The 27,218-nt window shown below is 40.8% G+C and overlaps 1 protein-coding gene across 1 annotated transcript in view; it reads right to left on the bottom strand.

Moving 5' to 3' along the window:
• The window catches only part of SHOC1 (shortage in chiasmata 1), a 102,151-nt gene extending 76,986 nt beyond the window's left edge, over positions 1–25,165 (bottom strand). The window contains exons 1-6 of the mRNA XM_089779459.1: positions 25,077–25,165; positions 22,433–22,562; positions 21,422–21,509; positions 10,613–10,803; positions 5,524–5,686; positions 3,387–3,483 (exon numbers count right to left, since the gene is read on the bottom strand). Coding sequence (XP_089635585.1) covers positions 3,387–3,483; positions 5,524–5,686; positions 10,613–10,803; positions 21,422–21,509; positions 22,433–22,562; positions 25,077–25,121 — 714 coding nt within the window. The 5' untranslated portion in view covers positions 25,122–25,165. The remainder of the gene's footprint in view (positions 1–3,386; positions 3,484–5,523; positions 5,687–10,612; positions 10,804–21,421; positions 21,510–22,432; positions 22,563–25,076) is intronic.
• Positions 25,166–27,218: the final 2,053 nt, after the last annotated feature.

Below are 27,218 nucleotides of genomic sequence, written 5' to 3'. Positions count from 1 at the left end.
GTAGGCATTCGAAGTTGCAAATGAAGCCCGGGATTTAAATATCCTGGGCTTTATTTGCATCTTCCCATCCAGGCGCCATTTTTAAATCCCCTTAGTCCTAACTAACTGCCCGCGGCTACACGCGGCAGTCAAACGTTAACTCGAACTAAGTCCTTAGTTTGAGTTAACTGTTACACCTCGTGTAACAGTTAGTTCAGACTAAGGGGATTTAAAAATGGCACCCGGATGGGAAGATGCAAATAAAGCCCGGGATATTTAAATCCTGGGCTTCATTTGCAACTTCAAATGCCTACATTAGCCTCCCTAGTTCGAACAAGGGGGCTAGTGTAGACATTCCCTAAGTGTGTCTGGAAGGTCTGGCATATCAGGTACACTACCACTGGTTCTCTGACTTTGATATGGAGAGCCAAGTCAACCTGAGACCAGAGATCTTAAGTGGCAGGGTAGATTCCAAGGGAAGTCAGGCTCCCCATCCCAAGTTTGAGGCATCTGCCACTAGTGCCAGAAATGGTTGCAGCTTGAGGCCACCCATGGGCTTTCAGTATTAGAAAATACAAGGATTAAAAACCCTTGCTCCTGTGGTCCTGAGGAACCTCCTGCAGTGTCCCAAGGGAAAGGAATTACTGCATCTCCTGATTAAGAAACTGATTGTGAAAAGAGTCCCTGTAGAGGGACAGGGAAGGGGGGAGGAGGGCATGTGAAAGGGTACAGAACCAGATGGAGTATCTCCTTTCTACTATGCAAAGCACCCAGTGATCTAAAGTAATATGGGACTATACACAATAGAAAGAAGATAGTCAGGATCAGAAGGTAAGGTAGGGTGGATCCAGTTGGGGTTCTACAAAGTAATGTCATGCTCAGCCACCCCTTCAAAAGGCCTGCCTCTGGCCTCATGAAAGTTTTTGCTGGCCTGAGAATGGGTACGGCCATTTCCTACTGCCCCTATTCCTCCTACGCAATCCTTCCTGACAGATCTGTGGGTAGTGGAAGCATGGATGTGGGTGCCTTTTAAAGTGCCTCCACTTTGTAGTGTGAGTATGGAGGCCTAGCAATGTAAAAGTAGCTTTTGAGTCCTTCAGGCTTTGCAGCCTTTTATCCATTTTGTCTGAGAACAGAGCCATGCCTTCAAAGGGGAGGCCTAGAATAGTTTGTTGCACCTCATGTAGCAGGCCTGGGACTTGAAGCCAGGTGCTCCTCTGCATGGCAAAGCCTATGTCCATGATGTGAGTAGCCGCATCTACTGAATTCAATACAGCTTGTAACCAGTCATGAGAGATGAACTTCCCTTTCTCCACCAGGGCTGAAAACTCAGCATGGGAATGTTGCAGCAATAGCCCTGCAAATTTTGCCATTGCACTGCAAGTGCTGTGGCAGAACCTGCTAACGGTTGCCTGCTGGTGGAGATGTTGAGTTGCAATCTTCCAGTGGAATAGACTTTTCTGCCATAAAAGTCTAGACCCAGGGTGTCTAACAAACTAGCCACTAGCCACATGTGTCTATTTGGCCAGTTGAGTATGGCTAGTTGGCTTGAACAATGTGGCTATTTGGCCGGTTGAGTGTGGCTACTGCTTCGGAACTGGTTGGACACCACGGGTCTAGACTCCAATTTTTCAGGGAGGTACCCTGGAAGGCCTGATGCATATGTTGGCTGGCCGTATCAACCATGAGAGAATTGGACAGGAGATGAAGTATACAAGTGCTCATATCCCTTGGGGAACACAAAGTAGCACCTCTCATTGCATTTAGCTATGGGAGGCACTGAGGCAGGGATCTGCCAAAAGGTCTTAGTAGTGTTTGAGATAGTCTTAATGAGGGGCAAAGCCATGTGAGCAGAGGCAGAAGGGGAAAGCATGTCCACTGCTGGGTCTCCAGTCTCCGCAACTTCCTCTGTCTGAATGCCCAGGTCTTGGGCAATCCACCACAACAGTTGTTGTAGGACGCTGTTATCCTCCAATGGTGGAGTGGTGGTCATGTCTGCCAGTGCCTTGCCTGGTGAAGGGGTCCCAATCAGTGGCTGCTCCTTGTCCTCTACACCCATGGGGTCCCAACACACCTGAGTCTTGTAAGTGCATGACCTACTAAATGGTGCTGTGCCTCTCTGTGCTGGGACACATAAACCAGTGTGGAAACTGCTGGTGCCAAAGTTGTGCTTGACGTTGAATTGATGATCGATGCCACAGCGTTGGTGGTGTCAGAACTGTTATCAGTCCAATGATGGAGCTGGGGATGGTGCCAAGACAAACAGGAACAGAGTTGGTGTCAACTGTATCAGTGCTAAAAGCATTAGTATGCTAGCATCAGGTGGAGCTGGTGGTGCTGAAGGGGGCATGAACATGGTTGATACGACCTTTGCTTTGATAAAAAGACCAGGAAGTCTAAAAGGGCCACTGTGCAGGAGGCTGCCATTGTGCTGGCCATGGTGCTGGGTAACGGTGATGGTCCTGGGTCGATGAAGAGCTTCTGCTCCTACTGCTGCAGGACCTTAGACTCTGAAGTATCCATGAAAGATCTCACAGGAGTGTATTTTTAGGCACTGACTGTTGGCACCTAGGACTTAAGGACTGATGAAGATACTGGGCCTATCCCAGCACCATAGTCAGCTTTCCCCTCAAAGGCACGAATTCCCCCTGGGAAGAGAGAACAGTGCCAAGAGGTGGAGCAGCTCTGTAGCTACATTGAAATCTCTGGAGTCAAAGGGAGGTGGAACTCATGGGTAGGTTCTTGTGAGGCTGGACTTGGCAATCCTTCCCTGTGGGCAGGAGTCGACTTGAAGGAACGGAGAAGGGGGGTGGGTCGGCAGGGCTCTATACTGGGCACAATGCAGGCATAACTCCAGGAGATGTCTAGACCTACCTACAGGTAGCTGCTGCTAGGGGAAAAATCTTCTGGCTACCATGCACATGAGTGCATGGATACCTGAGTGGAATGCACATGAACCAGCAGTCGAAGAAGTATTATTTTAAAGTGATGCAAAATTAAGCATAATAGTAAAAAAGGCACTTACCTGAATCTTCTCTTTCCCTTCCATATGCATCCCTTCCCCCACCACACAAAGGGTAGACCCTCACTCTACTTAGTTTCCATTTTTGATCTAATGTCACCAACCTAGCATATGGTCATGCATCTGATCACAGCATAAATATAGACACCCCAAGTGGGGCTTCTCACTACAGGAGTCCAAGAAAATAAAACCAAAAAACCCAGTTTAAACCAATACTCTTTTTATCTTGGCTTAAAGGAGGCATTTGGCACATTTTGCAATAATTCAGGGAATTCTGTTAAAGTGACTTACAGGTCACTTTTAAGTCAGAAGACAGTTAACTATATTGGTAAGTGTATTAGGCAACAGTCACTAAAATCAGTGGGATAAAACTTATTTTTAATACCTCCTCATCCTTTAAAGACATTTGACAAAAAATTTCCTTGACGCCACATGGTTCTTTTTCATGTGTCTCTGAATTGCTTTGGAAAGTCAAACATTCCCTATAAAAGATCAGGAAAATAGCATAAGTGACTTCTCTTTAGTTTGTTATTTTATATTTGTAATACAAAGTTTGACTAGTAACCTTGATACATGTCAGGAAAAATTATTAAAAACCTACCATTTTCTAGAAAAACAATTCTAAGGCATGCTATAATGTGAACATTAACCTGAAATGCCTTTTCATCATACTCTCTACTAACTGCTAATTTATGTACAGAAGAGAAAAAAATAATTTATAAGATCTCTGCATATTTTTACGGTAGATCAGTTTTAGAATTAATCGTTGTCATAACATTCAATTTCATTTGAAATTGCTTTCCGCTGAAGAATTGTAGAGTCTCATTTCCTTACCAAAATACATTTTTCTAATATATTAAGAGCTTCTATAATTTAGTACAAATCAAAATGCTTGATTCCTTCAGTTTTTTTAAACATTTATTTTTTTTTCTGTGAATCACTGTGAATGTATTTAATGCAATGAAATAAATCAGAGTATGTTTAATAATAAATAAAATTAAAATCTAAAAATGCTCTTAAAAGCCTATCAGTTTACCTCTATAAATACAAAAAATAAAAAGGAAGAACTAGGTTAACATTTGGCTCGGTGAGGCCACGTCTACACTAGATAAGATTGAAGCAGCCACAGTCGATTTTCTGGGGTTTGATTTAGTGAGTCTAGTGAAGACACGCTAATTCGAATTGAGAAGGTTCTCCTATCGATGCTGATAGTCCTGCTTCTATGAGGAGTAAGAGAAGTCGAAGGTAGAGTAAGATACTTTGATTCAAGATATGCAATTAACGTAGCTGACATTGTGTATCTTATTTCAAACTTATCCCCCAGTGTAGACCAGAGATGAAGGAGCAATGGAAGTCAAAGAGAATGCAGTCAGTTTCCCAGTGCCCTGTCCTCCCGTGTCTTTAAAGGCTTTATGGCTATGAAAGACAGCATTGTTCAGGAAGTACACTTCCACACTAACACTGAAGCACCACTACTACCTCCTAGATATAATAACTTTGGTTGAGGAGTATAAATCACTAAAGCCCAAATCATGAGCTGGTGCCTACTGACAGATAACGTAAATAGAAGAGAAAATGCTTTTCAACACCTTGGTCCTAATTCTGTGATGAATCTAGATGGATCTCTACAGCCATATGAAGCACTACTTCTTGTACATTTCAAAGGCAGAGGCAGCAGTCAGCACCTATGGAGCCAGTCCTGACTTGCCTATGTGATGATGAACCCCACTAATTTAAATGGAAATTACATGGAATACTGCTGCACGGTGTAATTCATGACAAAATTTAGTCAGTATATTGCAAACATATTTCTCACTACATTAAAAACAACTACTTTGCTCAAACATTTGAAAAAAGGACACCTTTCTTGATTAAGATCCAGTAAAATGGAGGTGGGCATGGAGGAAGTAAATGAGGCCATGCCTCTACTTGCTGTATCTGCAATCGATCTTCTGAAGTTTGATTTACTGGATTTAGTAAAGAGTGAAGGTGCCCCTGGTCAGCACTGGTAATCTTTACAGTTGTGAGGATCAAGGGAAGCCAACTGAAGCATTTGCTCCTATTGATCTCCCATTGTGAAGATGGCACCAAGCTCAGCATATGGTATGTCGGCTCCAGCTATGTTATTTACGTAGCTGAAGTTGCGTGCTAAGCCAAACTTCCAAGTCTAAAATAGACCTTGCCTGAATACTTATAACCAGAGAACAGTCTCAGGAAACAAAACTAAAGAGTCTTTCCCTGTAGACTTCACTGCTGGGATGAATTTCCATCTCCACTTAATTCAGTTTTCCATTGACTTCACTAGAGCCACTATTTCACCCCTGGACTCCCGGAAAGAGATTAAGTTTTAAAACCAATTAAATATCTTATTTCATTACAAGTATAAAAAAATCATAGCTGAACACATTTCATAATGAAATATTAGGAATTAAGATGTTAAAATGGTAATCATACTTACGATCCAGATACCTACAAGGGGAAGAGATTTTGTGTACAAAAATATATAACAACTATGTAAGTACCTGAAAAGATTGTCTTCTGTCAAAGTCTGTCCTTTACAATTTAAGAGGGGATCCTTCACTAAGAAAATTTTTAGTCTGCCCAAGAGGGTATGCAGAGTAGGTAGCTGTTTACGATATTCTTCCAAATGATCAATAAAAATAAGTTCATCTGCAATATATAAATCTTGAACAAGATGAGAAAAATAATTATGCAATAGCAAGAAATTTTAAAAAGGATTAAAATATCTAAACAGTTAAAATTGTGTAAAAGGATAGCTATTTTCAATATAACAATTTTTAAATTTGATTTTAAATGTTCATTGTTTGTAAAGCTCTTTTAGGATCTTAAAACAATCTTTTTATGTTTCATTTGGCAAGCACTGATTTCCCAGCCCCCTGGATTTTTTTAAAGAAGACTATATTAACAAAATCTCTATTCACGTCCTCATTTGTGTACCAGTGCCATCAATTATGCTAAATAAACTACAAATAGGGTTTTGTTGGGTAATTTATACATATAAATGAGTCCAGTGTTTGGCTAAGTGTATTCCCTTTGCTGGGAATGAAGTACTCTTATGTTCTTCATCTCTACAGTATAATGTATTAGAAGATTGACCAGATGTTGCGTGGGACTTTATTTCAATATTTTTCTTCATTGAAGTCATTGTTCTGGACTAGGTGAAAAGTGCCTCCCTTTGGCTGCTGAAGCTCCAGCAGGCACAGCCAGGGAAGGGGTGCATGTCTCTCAGCTGGGGCAGGTCCAGGTCCAGGTTCATCTCCCCCCAGTGCTCTCCAGCCAGAATGAGGAATGCTGCAAACTGATGCATTTTCCCCTGGCTTCCTGACAAAGGAGAACATCCGGCAATGTCACCATGCAAACTGGGGGAGGAGGAACAGTTTCAGCCCTCTTTTCCTTCCCTAAAGGATGCCTGGAAAGTGGGAGGCTTCGGGCTTGAGTAGTCCTGGAAGGGGGGAGGTGCACCCCCAAGCAGCCCCTCCCTTTTAGCTGCCTGGTGATTCTGTCTCTTTTCTATATGGTTTTATGAGACGCAATCCCATTCTAGGCACATACCATTTTCCTGGCACAACCAAACCCTTATCTTACTTTAAATTATGATAACAGGAAGCTGCATACCAAATTTGGTGGTCCTAGCTCTTATCCTTTTAAAGAAGTATTTGAACAAATAGACAGATGCACAGACAGACAAACTCTCTCAGATATATAGTAGATATATAGATATAACATAAAATTTACTCCTCCCACTCTTAACATTTGGCAACAGCCATGGATTTATTTAAAATCAAGAAAATATTTAAAACAGCGAAGTACAGAACATCAGCTATAACCATTTTAAGATAATTTGAATTATGGACCTTAGCCATTTGAATGGGTCCTTTTTCATTCATACACTTACACTTTTTGGCCTGAGCATCTAGCACTATATTTTCTTTGATGCAATTCTGTTTGTTTACAAATAATAGATACAGCTCTGTATCCCTGTCCTCAACATGAATCAATTAGAGGCAATTTCCTTACTTAGAATTCTAAGCCTCTTTCCAGTCAGCATGCTGTCCAGAAAAATCTTTTTCTCTCTTAGCTTTCTCAATGTTGTGTTCTTGGCTGTCTGCCTCAACTCACACTGGGTTTGTTTACACTGCAATAAAACAACCACAGCTCCAGCTGTGGGGCTATAAAACTGCAATGTAGACATTTGGGCTCCTCTCTGACATCTCATGACGGGCAGAGTCCCAAAGCTAGGACCCTAATCCAAGTATCTATACTGCAATTTTAGACCCACAGCTCAAGCTCCATGAATCCCAGTCAGCTGACGTGGGCCAGCTGCTGGTGTTTTATTGTAGTATAGACATACCCAGAAACATGCTCATAGCTGCAATCATATTAATTCTCACTCCCTGTCTTTGCATTCTCTCTTGGGCAGTAGCTTCCAAGGTTTCATCTATTACTAAAACAAAGAGGCACCTAGCTTCTTTCCTTGGAGCCTGAAGAATTGGATTGCTGGACGGAGAATTCATCCGTACTTCTAGTATAAGATGTGGGTTTTTTATTCCTGATGAAAAAGCTGGACTGAGAAGGCAGGTTGTTCCATTTGAATCAACCCTTAAGAGTTTACAAGGGACTATCCCGATAACTTAGTCCCACTGAAAAGGCAATGATATTACCATTAGCAAGATGTTGTGATGAATTAGGATCTTATATTTCAGATTGTTGTTGTTGCTGATCTCTTTGGCTATATCTAATAATGCCCTATGTGGTAACAATCAAAGCTATGTTGTCTGAGTCCAATGTGGACACGCAATCAAAATGTTTTTCTTTCCTTCTTTCTTTTCTTTAATTAAAGGAATTCAATAGTATTTAAATAATCTTAATATTTTTCCAAAGAAGTTAGGAGGTCCTGTTTCATTCATTAAGATAATTTGGGGCTGATGGTGACACAGGCTAGGAAGAGAAGATCACTATGAGAAGAGAAGAAAACAGTCATGAGATATTTGGGAGAAATTCCTAATTGTTTTGACCAGAGATGGAAGAGATAGCAAATGAAAGCTGAAGATCATCCTTTCGGGTCCCCTGAGGAGTTTGGGAAAGATCATCATTTTGCCAGCTTTTTGCTATTGACTTAGGGTACGTCTAGACTACATGCCTCTGGCGACAGAGGCATGTAGATTAGGCTACCAGACATAGGAAAATGAAGCGGCGTTTTAAATAATTGCCGCTTCATTTAAATTTACATGGCTGCCGCGCTGAGCCGACAAACAGCTGATCAGCTGTTTGTCGGCTCAGCGCGATAGTCTGGACGCGCGGGTGTCGACATCAAAGGTATTTGTCAACCACCCAGGTAAACCTCATCCCAGGAGGCATACCTGGGTGGTCGAGAAATACCTTTGATGTCGACACCCGCGCGTCCAGACTATCGCGCTGAGCCGACAAACAGCTGATCAGCTGTTTGTCGGCTCAGCGCGGCAGCCATGTAAATTTAAATGAAGCGGCGATTATTTAAAACACCGCTTCATTTTCCTATGTCTGGTAGCCTAATCTACATGCCTCTGGCGACAGAGACATGTAGTCTAGACATACCCTTAGTCAATGATCACCTTGAAGGGACAAAAGAATATCTTCTGTCAAAGCAGGAGTTACTTATGGTAGCTGAGCAGTGGTGTGAGAAGTTTCTCTTTCTCAAAATTTTTTCTCTTTTTCTAAAATTAACTACAGTAGACTTCCAATAATCCGGAACCTATGGGACTTAGGTTGTGCCGGATTATCAAATATGCCGGACTATCAGGAGGTACTATAAGATGGTTATATATATACTGAATACATTATATACTGTATATAAAATGTTCTTAACCCTTTTTATTGTACATACTGTATACAGTATACTGTAATGTTTTAGTTTTTTTAAGCCTTTTTTACCCTTTTTGCTCAGTTCAGCTGCTGCCACTGTTACCTTGTGACTCATTTTTTGCCGAAGCTCACTCACTAGGCTCTTGCCATTTTAATGCCGGACTATCAAGGAGTGCCGGACTACTGGATGCCGGACTATTGGAATTTTACTGTATTTAGTTTATAAAGTGCTTAGCACCATGGGCTCCCATATTAATGGAATGATCATAGTTTTGAAATATATCATACACTTTGTTTTGAGATGTGAGTACACAGTATTATATAAGTATGCAGTTAAATATTATAATGCTGTATATGAGTGCTCTATAAATACATTTTAAATGACTGTTTGGTCTACACTCTTTATTTTTGAAAAAATCACTTTAATGCTGATAATAATGTGATAGCGCGCAAATCAGCAAAGCACTGAATTACATGAATAATTTCAATCATATGAGTTGTCCCACTCTACTCAAAAGGGCTATTCATGTGTTTAAATGCTTTGCTAGACACAGACCATAACAACAGTATTCTATTTATCTAAAGAGCACTGCAACAGGAGGGTGTAACAACCTAGGGTTTCTAATTGTGTTTAAATGTATTCTTAGAGGTTTCATCATATGGCATAATCTTTAATTAAAGATTAATATTTAATTCTTGGAAGATGAAGGAGAATCTTGGAGGGCTGGCAACAATGTAAGCCAGGAGATGGTAAAGGAGCTTTTTGGGACACAGGAAGTCACACTCTCTTGTCTTTGCTGGGCATGCTCCCAGTTGCTGGAGCATTCAAAAGACAGCAGTGCAATTTAATCTGTGTTGACTATGAAAGAGTCAGGTGCAGCAGTCAGAGCCAAGCCCTGGAAGTCCATTGATTGCACTAGCTGAAAATAAAGACTCACTTTTGCTAGCAAAGGAGATACAGGACATGGATCAGAGGTGAACACAGTAGAGACCACGGAGGAAATGGAATAAGGTACGGAAGCACACTTAAAGGTATCAGGTCCTAGGCCATGTATAAGAGATGCTGTTTTGAAGGTCCCTGGATCAGAACCCAGTGGAATAATAGTGTTGGCTCCTTCCCTTCCATTCTCACCAGTGAGTGACACTTCTTCAAATTATAGTCACTAGGCAAGGCAACATTTGGATTCTCACCAATGACCCTGAACTGGTGAGGGAGATCACTCCTTGGAATCTTGCTATGAGTTTACCTTGGAATACTGCCATTCCAGAGCACACTGCCAACCTTCCAACAAGCAAGTACAACATAGACAATGTCAGTGCATGCTTGTTCCAACATGAGTGTATACCTGATTTGGCGACTACCACTTATGATTGTAGGATAGTTTGGTGTCCATTGGCCATTCCGTTCTTGGATTGGCGAGACTGCCAATTAATGTAAACTTTATAGGGATTTCTGTTAATTGCATACCACTTCATTAAGAACTGAACTGAGAATATGACTAGCAACTACTTTCAAAAAGATCAACAAACAGTGGTATTACCTTTCTGAAATAGCAGATGATGGTTCTAATCCTGCAAGCACATTGGAGTTAAATGTTAGTGAATGAGACTACTCATGTATAAGGGTAAGCAAATGAATATGTGTTTGCAGAATCAGGGCCTTGATCTATTTTAAAACCAGTGACCTACAGATGAAAAATTATGAATGAATGAATGAATCACTGTAAGTAAGGGAAATTGACTAATTACCTTGATCTTGTGCTTTAACTACAGGGACATAGTCAGGATTAGCCCAGACAACTTGGGTGAATTCTTCTTTGTAGTGATTCTTCATAAGTAAATAGGCATCTTCTGTGTCAGTCTGTGAATGGGGATTCGAACTTGGAACAACTTCTATTAGTTCATTATTAATATGGAATTCCATGCATGAAATTGGTTTCCTAAAATCCAGAAATTGAGTTTTTTCAACATATTCTGATGCTTACACAGTTCTTTGCAAGAACATTCTATGTAATTTAAAACTATTGCATACTGTCTTGATTCCTTAATCTATTAAACCCAAATATACAATAACTTATTTTGTAATTATATCTCTTTTAACAATAAAAATGACTAACAAGAATTGGCAATGATACAGTGCACTTAAATTATGATTAGACACAATCTAATTATGCCTGATTCGTGACCAAAACTATACAGAAAGGCTAAATTCAGGCTTGGTGACTGTTCAGTTCTGAGCGCCATATTTTAAGAAAGGTGTGGACAAACTAGAGAGATTACAGAGGAGAGCAACAAAAATGGTAAGATTGGAAAAACTGATCACAGAATCATAGGGCTGGAAGATACCTTAGCAGGTCACTGAGTACAACTCCCTGCCCAAAGCAGGAAGATCTGTATGATTAAAACAATGAGGCACATGTAGTCTTGAAAAAAAAAAAAAAAAGACTGAAGGGGACCTGATATGATATGTCTTCCAATATGTTATTATAAAGAGGATGGTAATCAATTCTTCTCCATGTCCACTGAAGGTAGAACAAGGAATAGCGAATTTAGTCGGAAGCAAAAGAGATCTAGAAAAGATATCAGAAAAAGCTTTCTAACTATAAGGGTAGTTAAACGGTAGAATAGTTTAACAAGGAAGGTTGTGGATTTCCCATCATTAGAGGTTTTTAAGAAAGATTGAATGAATACCTGCTAGGTTTATTTGGCCCTGCCTCAGTGAAGGGGACAACCTTTTGTGGTCCCTTCCAATCTGCACTGAATTGAGTTATCTTTACTTGTATTTACAACAGGTCAGAATTTGTTTCAAGTATGGAAATATTCACACGATGCTACATTATCATTGAATTTCAGAGTGTGATACCTCAGATTTAGCAAGAAATATACAAGGCAGCTGTATTACAGATTGAACCTCTCCGGCACTCTCTGGTCTGGCAACATCCATGATCCGGCATGATATGTGGACATCTGGCTAAAATCATGTATGTGACCAAGTTTCCCACGGTCCTGTAAAGTTTGTTTACAGCCACCAGTCCTGGCGCTCAGTGTTCTGTGCTGTTATTTAGCTCTAATTTACTCCGAAATGTCTTCTAAGAGGCCAGTAGGAATGGAAGTTTTGGTAATGCTTCTAGACAATACTGACATCCCATGGCTCAGCAAATTCTCTGTATCTGCACCAGTCAGGTCCCGAGGGTGCCAGACTAGAGAGGTTCAACTTGTATATACTTTTATATCTTTACATTTTCTATACTATAGAAAATAACACAAATTACTGAAACACTACTAGGCAATTTAGTGCGCCAACTAATGACTAATGACAAAACAATCCGCATCCAATCTGCACCCACCAGGCTCAACTTATTGCCTGATCCACAATTTGCGATGGATTTTACTTGCATCCACCCAGGAAACCATCTGGAGGGAAAGAGGAAAGGAACTCAGATGAGTGAGGAGGGAGCAAGGAAAAGGCAGGCAGCATGAAAGGAGGGACTGGGGGAAGGGGCAGCAGGGACCCCAGGCCTGGGCTACACAAGTCAGTGCTCACCAGACGCAGGAGGGGCAGGGTTGGCACGGTCTCCTCATTCAGGGAGATTTAAGACGGATCTTGTTGCATCCTTTCCTGCCAGCAGTGCAGGGGCTTGCCCTGGCTCTCCCCTCTCTACCTGGCAGCTGCAGATACACAGAGCTCTAGTAATGACAATACAATGATGCTAAGGCCAAGTTCAAACATAATGTAAATTGCAATTTCCTGGACCTCAGCAGTTATACTAAGTTTAGTAGTGCTCAATTTCATCCTCAATGTATATGTAAATAAGATATGGGGCTTTTGCTGAGATTAAACTCTATATGAAACAAATTGGAAATCTTGAATAATATTTAAAATAGTCTGCCAAAGGAAAAAAAAAATCAAAGCTTCGCTTCATGGAATTGATCATATGCACACAGAACTTCTTAGGAGAAACCACTATTAAAATAGAAAAAACTTTTTTAAAAAACCACAAATAGTCTAGTAGCACCTTATAGACTAACAAAACATGTAGATGGCATCATGAGCTTTCATGGGCAAAACCCACTTTTTCAGAGGACCAGAGTATAATAAGTCTAGATCCAAGGATGAATAAGGGAAGTGTGGGGAGGAGGGAGAAGGAAAAAGGGGACAGAAGGAAAAAATAGACACACCTCAAACGCCAACAGTGCGCCTCTACTATATATATTGGTCAAACTGGACGTTCTGTACGTGAAAGAATCAATGGACACAAATCGGATATACGTAAAGAAAATACTCAGAAGCCAGTGGCAGAACATTTCTGTTTCCCTAACCATAATCTCACAGATCTGAAGGTGGCAGTCTTGTCACAGGCCAGTTCCTCAGGCAAAATCCACAGGGAAAGCTTGGAATTACAATACATATGCAAATTCAATTCAATTAATTATGGACTTAGTGAAGATATGGGGTGGTGGAACATTTATCAATGAAGGTGCTAACTACTTTCTGAATGGTATCCTTCCTGCCTTATCCATCCACTGACTTTGATCTTTATCTACTCAGGTTTAACATCCTTTCTCCTGATACTTTATGCATAAAGGTAGGGGGGTGGGCGACAAAACATCTTTCTTTTCTTACCCCCTTTCCGTTCTCCTATTTATTTTGAGTTTCCTTATCCTCTAATCATAATCCTCTAATCACACCTTTAAGCGCTATTTATTAGATTAGAACACCACTTCAGGTTTATTCCTACAAAATGCTGAGCACTCTAATCTGTTCGCAGGATCCTGGTTAAGCAATTAACAAATTAAATATAATGTTTAACCGGTTAACTGGTTAAACAGGATTATACATCCCTAATTTGCATCAGGTATCTTCCTCATGCCAATTGTTCATACAAGAGAGAGAGGCTCCCTGCTCTCTATTCTGATGCTCAACAACTCCTTGGCCCAGAGCAGCTGAGGGCAGCAATTATGGAGAATGTACACCTTCATAGACTCATAGACTTTAAGGTCAGAAGGGACCATTATGCTCACCTTCACCTCTGTAGCCCTGGGCATGCTCAGTCAGTCTGTAAGAATGGTGTATGTGATTCAGACCATGTTTACACTATCATTTATTTATTTATTTAAAGTATTTTTACCCCGCCTCTCTATTTAAAATATTTGAGGTGATTTTTTGTTTGTAGTTTGTCCCTTGAATGACATAAGTTTGCCATACAAGACGTAGTGTGCACAGCGCTATGCTGAGGAGAGAGCTTCTCTCTCATCATCATACAACAGCTACACAAGTGATCTTAGAAGAGCACTGATGCATCAGTGAGCTTGCTACTATAGACATGGCCTCCATCACATATAGGACCTGTGATGGGCTGGAACATGGTCAGTGAGGATAGACTTTTCAGAGATTTTAGCTACACAACTAAAAGAAGTTTCAGACTACTGAACATGTAAAAACAGATTTTTCAAATGCTTGTAACTTTTTCAAATTTAAGCAGATATTTCTGGGAACAGGAAAAGGTGGATTCCTAATACAAAGGGTACCACATGCCAAAGTACTATAGTTTCTCAAAGAAAAGATCACATGAATTTTTTTAACACTGCAAAACAACTTATTTTTCCAACCTTGTCCAAAGAAATGGCTGAACCATTTTAACTGAAACTTTATAAAAAGATTCTTCAGGCAGATATCTAGCAGGGAAAATTTCAACTCTAGAGGCCAAGTTCGGCAAAGTTATAAGCAATTGGTATCAGGGTCTTATAATTTTAAACCCTACGAGCAACCTTAGTAATAGGCAATGACCCACCTATAAGTAAAGATGCTGAATAACCAGTCACTGCTCTCTGGATTAGAGTGGGTGGGAACATATCAGTATAAAATTGTGGTATAATTTGACAATTTACAGTGCTGAACTATAATAAAACCAAGCACAATAACGCAGTAAAATAGGATACTGTTGCTTAAATTCAGGACTATACTACCTTAGTGTTAACCTAGCCCAGGACCAAACACAGTATCCCTGAAGTAGGTCTACCACTTACATAAAGGCATCAGAACATTTTAGTATTAGCTTCCATCCCAATCCTTACTAACAATAATATTTTGTTTGCTCTGTACAGCACTCTGAGCACAGATTTTCACTGAGCTGTTCATACTGATGCCCAAGTCTCTTTCCTAAGTAGCTACAGGTAAGAACCCTAGTAATATGAATGGGTAATTTCAATTATTTCTTATAATATGCATTACTTTGCATTTGTCAACATAAAATTGTATCTGACGTGCTTCCCCTTCATCTTAATTTCCTGGGGTTTCTAGAATTTCCTCACAGCAGTCTTTAATTGACAATTTGAAATAACTTGATGCTATTTGTGAGTTTACTCATATCTCTATTTAATCACATACCATTAGTAAACATATTAAATAACACCAATTCTAGGACAGCCTTTAGGTACAGCCCTGCAAATCCATGGATATTTGCTTTATGTCTATGGGTATCTGCATTTGTGGATATATATGCAAATATCCATGGCTCATTTTTGTTGCTAGAGAAGTGAATACAAATTCTGAATCTAGAATCCTGTTTTATATCCATGGGTATCCATATCCATGGATGTGTATGCAGATATCCACAGATCATTTTTGCAGATCAGACACTAATTGTATATCCACGCAGGGCTCCACCTTTAGTTACCCAATGTTAACCTTTGCCAAGCTGAAAATTCATCATGAATTCCTGGTCCTTGGTTTCTGTATTTTAAGCAGTTTCTAATCCATGTCAGCGCTTTACTTCTCAGACCAGGACTACTTTTAGTCTCCTCTTTTCTAAACTGAAAGGTCCCAGTCTTTTTAATCTCTTGTCATAGGGCAGCTGTTCCAAACCCCTAATTTTGTTGCTCTTTTCTGCACTTTTTCCAATGCCAAGATATCTTTTTTGAGATGAGGTGACCACATCTGCACATAGTATTCAAGATGTGGGCGTGCCCTGGATTCATATAGAGGCAATAAGATTCTCTGTCTTATTCTTGGTCCCTTTTTAAATTCTTCCTAACATTCTGTTCACTTTTTTGACTGCTGCCACACATTTAATGGATGTTTTCAGAGAACTATCCACAATGATGCCAAGATCGCTCTTTTGAGTAGCAATAGCTAATTTAGTCCCCATCATTTTGTATGTATAGTTGGGATTATGTTTTCCAATATGCATTACTTTGCATTTATCAACATTAAAATTAATTTGCCATTTTGCTGCCCAGTCACCTAGTTTTGTGAGATCCATTTGAAGCTGTTTTGGACTTCACTTTCTGGAGCAGTTTAGTATCATCTGCAAATTTTACCACCTCAATGTTTACCCTTTTCTCCAGATCATTTATGAGCCTATGACTTTCAATAAAACTTCAAGTCCTAAGTGCTATCGACCCTTTTGAAACAGGAACTTAGCCATTTTAATCAGCTAGGCCCAGATTTTTAAAGGTATTTTGGCATTGCTGAGCCTAGCATTATAATGCGAAATTGATTAAGAGCCTAAATCTCATTTGGAAATGAGATTTAGGCATTTAGAAGTATCACCTCAAAAAGGAAGATTTTTCCACACCATGCCTCTTATTTTTGTTGCCCTCACCTGGTCCTTTCCTATTTTTGATACTGTATGTCTCAACTTAAATTTACTTGCATCTCTAAGTAAACTGTTGGCTTATCAGCAATGGTGTCAGCACCAATCCAGCACACTCTCTTAAATTAACTATGAGGCAAAAAGAAAAAAAGGTCAGCCTTTACGAAGTACTGTAAATCGTATCTACCCTGATGCCTAACATTATATATACAGGCAGTCCCCGAGTTACGCGGATCCGACTTATGTTGGATCCGCAGTTACGAACGGGGATTTTTCTCGCCCCGGAGGACTGGAGTGGCGGGACGCCTGGTCCCACCGCCCACCTCCTCCGGAGCGAGAAAAGCTGCTCCCCATCTCCCTGGTCTGCTGGGGGAGCCAGCAGACCAGGGAGACGGGGAGCAAAGCGGCGGAGGACCCGGCCGGACCCGTGGCTGCTTCCAGCTGATCTGGAAGCGGCCGCGGGTCCGGCCCGGGTCCTCCGCCGCTTTGATCAGCGTCTCCCTGGTCTGCTGGGGGGGGGACACAGCTAGTGCCCCCCCAGCAGACCAGGGAGACGTGGAGCAAAGCCCGGGACCTGTGGTAGAGCAGGTGGGGCGCTGCCGGTTGGTCCCGCAGCACCGCTCCTTGGCGCTACTGGACCAACCCGGCAGCACCCCAGCTGCTCTGCCCCAGGAGTCCTGATTCAGCTGCTGATCAGTTTCAGCAGTGGCTGAATCAGGACGCCTGAGGCAGAGCAGCTGGGGTGCTGCTGGGTTGGTCCGAGGAGCAGCCGCGCTACTGGACCAACCCAGCAGCACCCGAGCTGCTCTGCCCCAGGCGTCCCCAAGTTAGCTGCTGCTGAAACTGACCAGCGGCTGACTACAGGAAGCCCGAGGCAGAGTTGCTCTGCCCCGGGCTTCCTGGAATCAGCTGCTGATAAGTTTCAGCAGCAGCTGACTTCGGGACGCCTGGGGTTCTTAAGTTGAATCTGTATGTAAGTCAGAACTGGTGTCCAGATTCAGCCGCTGTTGAAACTGATCAGTTTCAGCAGCGGCTGAATCTGGATGCCAGTTCTGACTTACATACAGATTCAACTTAAGAACAAACCTACAGTCCCTATCTCGTACGTAACCCGGGGACTGCCTGTATATCTGCCAAAAATACAGAGTATAAACCAGAGAAGCATCTATCATGGTTTCATGCCGATGTTAAAATTATATAAAAATTCTTAACCAATAACGATACCAATTAGGCATATTTTTATTACCTATAAATGAGATATCAATAAATAAATTCATTTCCTAATTTATGTTTCCACTTAGCTCACTTTTGAACTGACATGAGCCACCTATCAAATTGCAGAAGTTTAGGCAGGAATACAGTTATCCTCAATTAGCTTGTCATTCAATTCTTGGAATGCCATAGCAAAAAACAACTGATAGTACATACAATTGCTTACTCATTCTAGGATCTTACAATTTTAAACTCTTTGGTCATAATTAGTAAGGCTTCTGAAGGGGTGAATCACAGAATCATAGAATAGTAAGACTGGAATGAACCTTGAGAAGTAATAGGGTACTCGAAAGAAGTCTAGGGGGTACATCAGCACTACTGAAATTTGGAGAAATCTGAATTTTTGTTTTAAGTTTTACAGCACTTTATTATTTTTATACTTTTTACACCCAAAAATTTCATCGCCTGTCCAGCTGCGATTAACTTGTTTAAACAAATGTGTTGAAATGGTAGAAAAAATTGTGGTGTGTCTGAAAACTATAGATACTGGGGGTACTTATAATATTTTAAGGGATACTTTATAGAAAAAAAAGGTTGAGAAACACTGATCTAGACTATCCCTGACAGGTGACATCAAATCTGCTCTTAGAAACCTCCAGTGACAGATATTCCACAGCCTCCTCAGGCAATTTTTTCAGTGCTTAACCTCTCTGACAGGATTTTTTCTCTAATGTCCTGCCTAAACCACCATGGTTGCAATTTAAGCCCATTGCTTCTTGTCTTATCCTCCAAGGTTAACGAACAATTTTTCTCCTTCCTCTCTGCAACAACTGTTTGGAACAGGAAACTTTAAACTATTATCGAGTACAGCTGCTTTTATTCTCCAGACTAAACATACCCCATTTTTTCAATCTTCCCTCATAGGTCATATTTTCGATATCTTTAGTCATTGTTCTCTAGACATTCTCCAAATTGTCCATAACTTTCCTAAAATGTGATGCTCAGAACTGGACACAAGACTTCAGTTGAGGCCTAATCTGAGCAAAGAAGAGTGGAATTTCTTCTGCTAATATGTCCCAGAAGGATGTTTGTTGTTTTTGCAACAGCATTGCACTGTTTACTCATATTTTGCTTCTAATCCAGTATTAGACCCAAAACCTTTTTTGCACTACAACTTCCTATGCAGTAATTTCCCATTTTGTATGTGTGCAAGTGCCTGGTCCTTCCTAAATGGAGTACTTTGCATTTATCCTTATTGAATTTCATTCTATTATTTCAGACCATTTCTCTGGTTTGTCATAATACAGTTACCTACAGTTGTCCAAGATAACTGTATTATGATTTAGAAACCAAATTAACATATGCCACCAAAGCTTCAAAACATGCCTATTGTCCCCAAGGCATTTTAGTTGAAGGTACTTTACAGAGCAGCATGAGTGTATATTCTCTTATTCTACATCTATTCATATAGTAGATGATTCAATAAGCCTTTTTAAACTACTTCCAGACATTGGTACAAATGCACTAAGTGAAAACTATAAATAATAATTAAATGTTGCAGAAAGCAATACAGTACCAAGTCCTGAATAAATAAATATGCATTGAAAACAACATTCTGGCTAAATAATTATATACCAGCTCCGAAATCCTCACAAAGAAAAACTCCCAGTGACTTAATTTAAAGTAAATTCAAGTATTACATCTGCTCCTATGTTCTTCTACCAATTTTTTGTGGCTTTACAGGCACATTTTCCGATGTTTGTATTTGTTTTTCTTTCTCCTGTTACTTTGCAAAAGACTCTAAACAATGGAGAGCTGCCGCATTCTAATGGAGGGCAGGTATGCTGGGCTCTGGGTAGACAGTTTTCTCTTCCCTGAATAAACAGGGCTGAGCCTAGTGCAGCATAATCAGGCAGGCTCCGAGGGCCAACTAAAAGCTTACTGGGAGCAGCATGCTTATCAGAGCACCTGTAGCCCATTAAGGCCTTCTGGGGCTTGTTAAGGCCTCCCTGCAGAGAGGTGGGAAGCTCAAGATCTGACAGTGAAGAGTACTGAGTGAGAGCTGAGAACTGCAAGCAAGGAAGAGTGCTGTGGAGGAGCAGGATGGACTTACTCAGGTACCAGAGGAAAGGTACTGGGAGGGATAATTTGGGGAAGTGGTCAAAGGAAGAAGTTGCCCGACTGGGAGCAGAAGAAACCTTCTCTGTTGCAGATGCCTTAGGGTCCCTTGGCCAGAACCTGGAGTAGTGGGCAGGCTCACGTTTCTTCCAACCCTCTCTAAGTCACTACAGAGTCTCCCCCTGAGAGAGGAGAACAGGACTATGGAGGGGTTTTCACTGCAAACCGTGGACTACCCTGTGGTGAGTGTGGGCCAGTAGGCTATGACCCTTGCCTTTAGAAAAGAAGAGGCTTGTGTGGAAGGTCACAGCCAGCCTCCAAGGCAAACACTATCCCCCAGAAGCGCAAGACCCTCAGGGCACGGCCAGGGCTTTGCCACACTAGCTATACAGAGGAAAAAGGGAAGCTTACTATATACAAATCGTTCTCAAGTTCCCAAAGTAAAACTGAAAAACTGAGAAATACTTTTCCTCTAATGACTCTTAGCCTATGTGTACACTACCGCAGAAAGTCGACCTAAGATATGCAACACCAGCTACATGAATAACATAGCTGGAGTTGATGTACCTTAGATTGAGTTACTGTGGGGGTTACATAGTGGTGAGCCAACAGGAGAAACTCTTCTGTTGACTTACCTTTCCCTTCTCATCAGGGGTAGAGTAGAGTAGTTGACTACAGAGTGCTCTGCGGTCAGTTTGGCAGGTCTTCACTAGACCTGCTAAATCAACCACTCTTGGATTGATCTCAGAGCAAATTGTACATGTAGCCTGTACTCATAATAATAGTCAGTATGTCATAATCAGGCAGAACTGTGATTTTAAGTTTACTGGGACCCCTTATTATAAGTGATATGATTAGCGAGCTAAGGTTGCCTGATATTTCCCATTATATTGTAACTCTGCCAGATTTTAACTGTTCAAATTGATTCTGGTCTCACTTAAACCATTCTTCACTGGTGTAACTTTACGGGCTTCCATGGAGTTATTTCAAATTTACAATGCTGTGAGAGCAGAACCAGGCACCATTTATCTGTTTTTTGCAAAACACACTTTTCCTTTCAAATCCTATGGAAACAATAAAGGAACTCCTTTTTACAAAAAAACATGTTTTTCACATCTGTGTTGCCATGCCAGACATTTTTATTGCTATTTCTTGACTAGTAGCATATTTCTGGTACATATCTCTAAAATGCAAGTTTAGCTCTACCACCACCCCCGGACATATTTTTAAAGATTTACAAATTGTTTTTTTCTGAATAGGTTCATTCCAGTTTTCTGGGCTGTAACTGCTTTTAAAAAAATTCAAAACCCTGACTCTTCCCTTTTAAGGTCATGAAGAGATTTCAAAAGCTTAGCTGAATACAGACTTTATAGCACATTATTCCACTATTTTTTCTAGTTAAATAGTAAGCAAAAAATGTTCCATGTAAATGCAGTGCAACATTTAGCTAAAATCTCAGGTAAATAAAAATAAACTGCAAGAACTTTGTTAATTAAACCACATATATTCTGTACTACTAACAACAAAGCCTTTCTATGCTCTTATTATTATTATTATTATTAATTTATGATTCAGGCATTATTCAGATAAACATCAAGAAAATTATTTTTGATTGTAAATAAAAGGTACTAACTTCTCCAGGAAATCTTCCACATATAAACTTTGCTTCCATTGATCCATAATTGAAATAGCCATCATTTTTTGTGTTGAAACAACTGAAACTAGAACAGTAAAACAAATACAAATAGTTGAGAGAAAAGTCATGTTAAAATTAGTTTAACTTTTACAAGTAAGCCAGGCTCCTTCAGAAGAAGCAATGTTCTCAATCTCCCTTCAGAGATTGTGAGAGAAAGTTAACTTGAAATAAATAAGAAATTATAAATGTTTTCATATTATCTACCTCTGTGCTTAAAATATTCTCTTTTTCGTGTACCAAACCTCTGTATTAGCCTTCAAATCTCTCCATAAAACTTTTCAGCAATCTTCTATCACTACTCTCCTTTCCAGAAAAATCTGTGTCTCCTTCGTACCTGACTCTTAGGGTGTGTCTAAACTACACCCCTCTGCCGACAGAGGGATATAGATTAGGCACATCGCTATTGCAAATCAAGTAGTGGGTGGAAGGGCGCACACAGGCCAGCTTAGCATGACCACACTGGGTGGCTCAGTGGTATTAAGAGGGGGTGGTCTGCGGCTCCTGCAGAAGGGGGTGCCCAGGCTGCGCTGCCCATCCCTGGTAGTGCTCCTGGGGCGTGGTGCTGGGGCCATGCGCAAGGGAGAGTGGTTTGGGCCAAAAGGTTCACTTACCTGGGCCAGTGGCTAGTCCTCAGCTGTCCACTCCCTTCCTGCCCCCAATATAGCTGTGCCCCACACTTGCTGTCCCCAGTGGTCACTCCACAATGTAGGGTCACTCCAATCTGCTCCCTCTTTTTCCATGTTATGGAAAATAATCAAATTCCAGGCACATCCCATTTTCCTAGCACAACCAAATCCTGACTTTGATTTAAGGTAAGAGAAGAGGAATCTGCATACCAAATTTGGTGGTCCTAGCTGTTACCGTTTACGAGTTCTTGAACCAATGGACTCGCAGACAGACAAACACACAAATCTCCAATACATATATCTATAAATATAGATATAATACCTCTTGTCCATGGCCTCCTATACTTATCATCAGCAATGATTCCAGTATGATGATAATTTTCATCTCGATGTAAACAGGGAGGAACATGAAATGATAACCGATCAATAGAAAACTTCTGTCTCGCCACATTCTGCTCAAGAAAAACAGTAATATATAATTATCAGCTAGATTGTTCTATCCTTACTCCTGCTGAACAGAACTTTCCTCTTAAAGCAGTCCTATTGGTTTCAACTGGATTAAGGTGCTACCGTATATTCCGGCGTATAAGACGACTTTTGATGTTAAAAAACATCCCCCAAAAATCAGGGGTCATCTTATACGCCGGGTATACAGCTTTGCGGCTTTGCAAAGCCTCGGGGGAAGCCTGGGCTGCCCCGCCGCCGGCTTCCCCCGAGGCTTTGCAAAGCCGCGGAGGGGCTCCGGCGGCGGGGCATCCCAGGCGCGCCTGGGCTGTCCCGCTGCCGGGGCGTCCTCAGAGGCTTTGCTCCCGGTGTCCCTGGTCTGCTGGGGACCGTCTCCAGCAGACATGGGACACCGGGAGCAAAGCCGGAGAGGCGGAGGGGCGCTGGGGTATAAGACGAAACCCTATCTTTTAACTAAAAAATTAGGGGGTTGTCTTATATGCCCAGTAGCCTTATACGCCGGAAAATACGGTACATATTGTGAGTAATGATGGAACAACTGGAAACCTACAAAGAATCTCAATTTTATGGAACCAGATTTTTAGCCCTTGATCTCTGCTTGCATACCTACAAAACTACATTTACACCTACTTGCAGCTGTGCATTACATGTACAATTATCCATGAGTATATCAATACTTGTATATAGTCACTGAATTATATAGTGTGTGCACATGTGGAAGTTGGTTAGAGGCAATAGAAAATTACTCCTATTCTGTCTGCTGTAAATGCTAGTTCAAATATGTCAGCACAAGGTCACAAAATTCTCCAACAAATCCTATTATTTTAATCCAAAATAACAAAGGAAAGCAGAGTAAGCATTTAAATAAACTGTATTTATATAGACACCATTTGAAACGTCTTTTAGACATGCTACTAATAACTTAAAATCCTCTGAAAATATTCTAACACTTAATGTTCAGCATGGCATCCTCAGTAACTCTTTATTTAGCACCAGATTTAATAGTTTCTTCTCAAACATGGTGCCACAGAAACCCACGAAGGAAAGCACAAATTTAATGGGGGTTGGCGGAAAGGACGATATGAGGAGCATGGAGGGGAGGGAGAAGAGTAAGGAAGAGATTCTGTAATAGCAGTTTGGAGTGATGAGCAGGAGAAAAACTTGTAATAGCATAGCTGAAGCTAACCTTCATACATGTCTTCCATGCATTAAGGATGGAGAGGGATGCTCTCCTGTTGACTCCAGCTACTCTTCTCATCCTGGTGGAATGGGAGAGCACTTGGAAATCGATTTATTGCGTCTAAGCCAGTGGTGGACAATAACCAGTTCATGGGCTGGATGCAGTTCGCCAGGGTTAGCCACTAGCGGGCTGCTGCCACTTTATCTGCATCTCTGTCCCCACAGCTCCCATTGGCTGTGAATCACCATTTCTGGCCAATGGGAGCTGCAAGAAGCAGTGTCCCAGTCCGTACCACTTCCACCAGTTCCCATTGGTTGGGAATGGTTGTTCTGCGGCCAATGAGAGCTGCAAGCACCCATCCCTGAGGAGATGTTGGTAAATAAAGTGGCAGCAGCTCGCAAAAGCTAACCCTGGTGAACTGTCTCATTCTTATTGCCCACCCCTAGTCTTAGCAGACACGATAAAATTGACTGCCAATGGATCGATTGCTGCAGTGTCAACCCATCACATAATGTAGACAAGGTCTTAGAGGCATTAAGTATTAGGGACTTTCCCACCACTCACACTTTAGAATTGCTCTCATTTTAGCAGCACTCAATGGGTGGGTAGGTTTATGATTTGGCATATTGTGTCTAGAAAGTTTAACTAATTAACAAAACTAATTTACAGTGGGACTAAGTGCTTCATAAGCAACACATTCAATAATATTTCACAACTGAAGAGAGGAAGGAAAACAAGACTTCATAATGTTTCTATGTTATAACTGATAAACTACAAAACTAATATGCTACTTGTAGAAAGAATTATGGCAACAAATGTTCCATGGGACTCAATTTTATTGAAAACATTATACAAAAATTAATACCTTTCCTGCTATTAAAGTATCAAAAGAGGATAATATAGTCTGGAAACACTCTTATACTGCCTATTAAAATGGAAAGAAAACTGGATTCCTTCTCAGAAAAAAAAGTTTTATGCTTTAAAAATTCAGGATGCTCTCCAAAATGAGCAATGATCAGGAAACTAGCTCTAAAACAATATCATAAGTGCAGCAGACCATCAAAAAGTGGATTCTGTTCAGTTTTGGAATGATTATGCTTGGATTTTATAGTAAAATACCATCAATTACTTCACTATAATATACCAGGGAGAGAAATAAGGTCTTGTTTCCAGCAACAGTGCCGTAAAAAGAGATAATTTAAGCAGAATCCTTACATAATTAGTTGCTTCATGTGATTTAAAAAATGTATATTGAACACTGTGTGTAATTATTCCCATTACGTTTCCTACAGAGCAAGGGAAGTGCAACAGTAAACCATACCTCATATAAATAGTCTACTGCATGATATTTAAGAGCTGCAAACATTATCTTCCTTGTTTGGTGATGTATTAAAAACTTCACTTGTCTGAAAGACATATAAAATATAAATTATTCAAAAATGTTTTGTAGCACACAAAACCTTTAAACAGAAATGCTGTTACCCCAGTTCAGTAGATTAACCTCTTTCCTTCTGCATGCACGTGTATATGCTATAGCAGACATTTTTATTAGAATAGTGTTTTACAAACTCTGGGGTACCTCCTCATTGGGGCTGCCAAGCAACCTGGGTGGGGGGGAGACACTAAATTGTTCTCGTCTCAGCTTTTTTATTTTTTTTAGAATAAAGCTCTACCTGTTATGGTTTCAAGAGTTACCTCTTAAAACATGAAGCAAGTAAGGTAGAGGTGTCTTCCTGGCACTGCAGAGCGTTGTTTCTGAAAGTGTTCTGTGGGAACACTTATAAAAACACATTAACTGGCCGCCCCAGTGTGTTTGCTTACCGGTGCTGCAGCCACAGACCCTCACGGCTCCCATTGGCTCTGTCTTGCTCTTTGAAGCCAAGCGGAGCAGCGGGAAGCAATGGCCCGGCCCACACCGCTTCCCACAGCTCTCCTTGGCTACAAAGGATGAAACGGAGCCAATAGGAGCCGCGAGGCTCCGTGGCCGTGGCGCTGGTAAGTAAACACACCAGGGTAGCCAGTTAAAGTGTTTCTCTAAGTATTCCTATGGAACACTTTCAGAAACACTGCTGTAGATAACCTGAATAATATTTTAAGGTTTAAACTGTCTAGTTAATTTCAAAAGATGATAATTCTAATGTCAATGGTGATATTTAACAATGTAGCTCTTTAAAGTATTTCATTGACCATCAAGGCATACAAGAACAGGAAGTTGTTTTCTGAAGCTCTATAACTGAAGAAGTAATAGTAAAATGTTTTTTTTAAGTACATCAGAAGCAGGAAGCTAGCTAAACAACCAGTGGGGCCGTTGGACAATCGAGATGCTAAAGGAGCACACAAAGATGATAAAGTCATAGCGGAGAAGCTAAATGAATTCTTTGCTTCAGTCTTCATAGTTGAGGATATTTGGGAGATTTCCAAACCTGAACCATTCTTTTTAGGTGACAAATCTAAGGATTTGTCCCAGATTGAGATGTCATTAGAAGAGGTTTTGGAACAAATTGATAAACTTAACAATAACAAGTCACTGGGAACAGATGGCATTCCCCCAAGAACTCAAATGTGAAATTGCAAAACTACTGACTGTGGTTTGTAACCTATCCTTTAAAACAGATTCTGTATCTAATGATTGGAAGATAGCTAACGTGACACCAATATTTAAAAGGGTTCTAGAGGTGATCCTGGCAATTACAGACCAGTAAGTCTAATTTCAGTACAGTACTGGGCAAATTAGTTGAAACTATAGTAAAGAATAAAGGGCTAGATGGACCCTTTTTGACCCAGTATGGCTGTTCTTATGTAACACATACTGTAACCCATGAAACATCGTTGGGGATCATGTACTAAATTTATAAATGCTTTATGTATTACTGAAACAAAATACAGGACTATGTAGCACTTTAAAGACTAACAAGATGGTTTATTAGACGATGAGCTTTCGTGGGCCAGACCCACTTCCTCAGATCAAATAGTGGAAGAAAATAATCACAGCCATATATACCAAAGGATACAATTAAAAAAATGAACACATATGAAAAGGACAAATCACATTTCAGAACAGAAAGGGGATGCAGGGGGCGGGGGAAAGGAAGGTGAATGCCTGTGAGTTAATGATATTAGAGGTGGGGAAGGGTAGATGTCTGTGAGTTAATAGTATTAGAGGTGATAATTGGGGAAGCTATCTTTGTAATGGGTAAGATAGCTGGAGTCTTTGCTCAGCCCCCTGCAGAGAGTGTCGAATTTTAGCATGAATGCCAGTTCAGAGGATTCTCTTTCAAGTGCAGATTTGAATGTCTTCTGAAGTAGGATGCAGGTGAGTAGGTCATTGAGACAGTATCCTTTCTGGTTGAAATGGCAAGCAACTGTTTTTTCTTTGTGATCCTGTCTAATGTCTGTTTTGTGGGCATTGATTCTTTGGCGAAGTGTCTGAGACGTTTGTCCAATGTACATAGCAGGTGGACAC

Source organism: Pelodiscus sinensis, chromosome 6, assembly GCF_052426305.1.
Source record: "Pelodiscus sinensis isolate ZL-2025 chromosome 6, ASM5242630v1, whole genome shotgun sequence".
In the NCBI taxonomy this organism is placed as follows: Eukaryota; Metazoa; Chordata; order Testudines; family Trionychidae; genus Pelodiscus; species Pelodiscus sinensis.
This window is presented reverse-complemented; position numbering and strand designations above follow the sequence as displayed.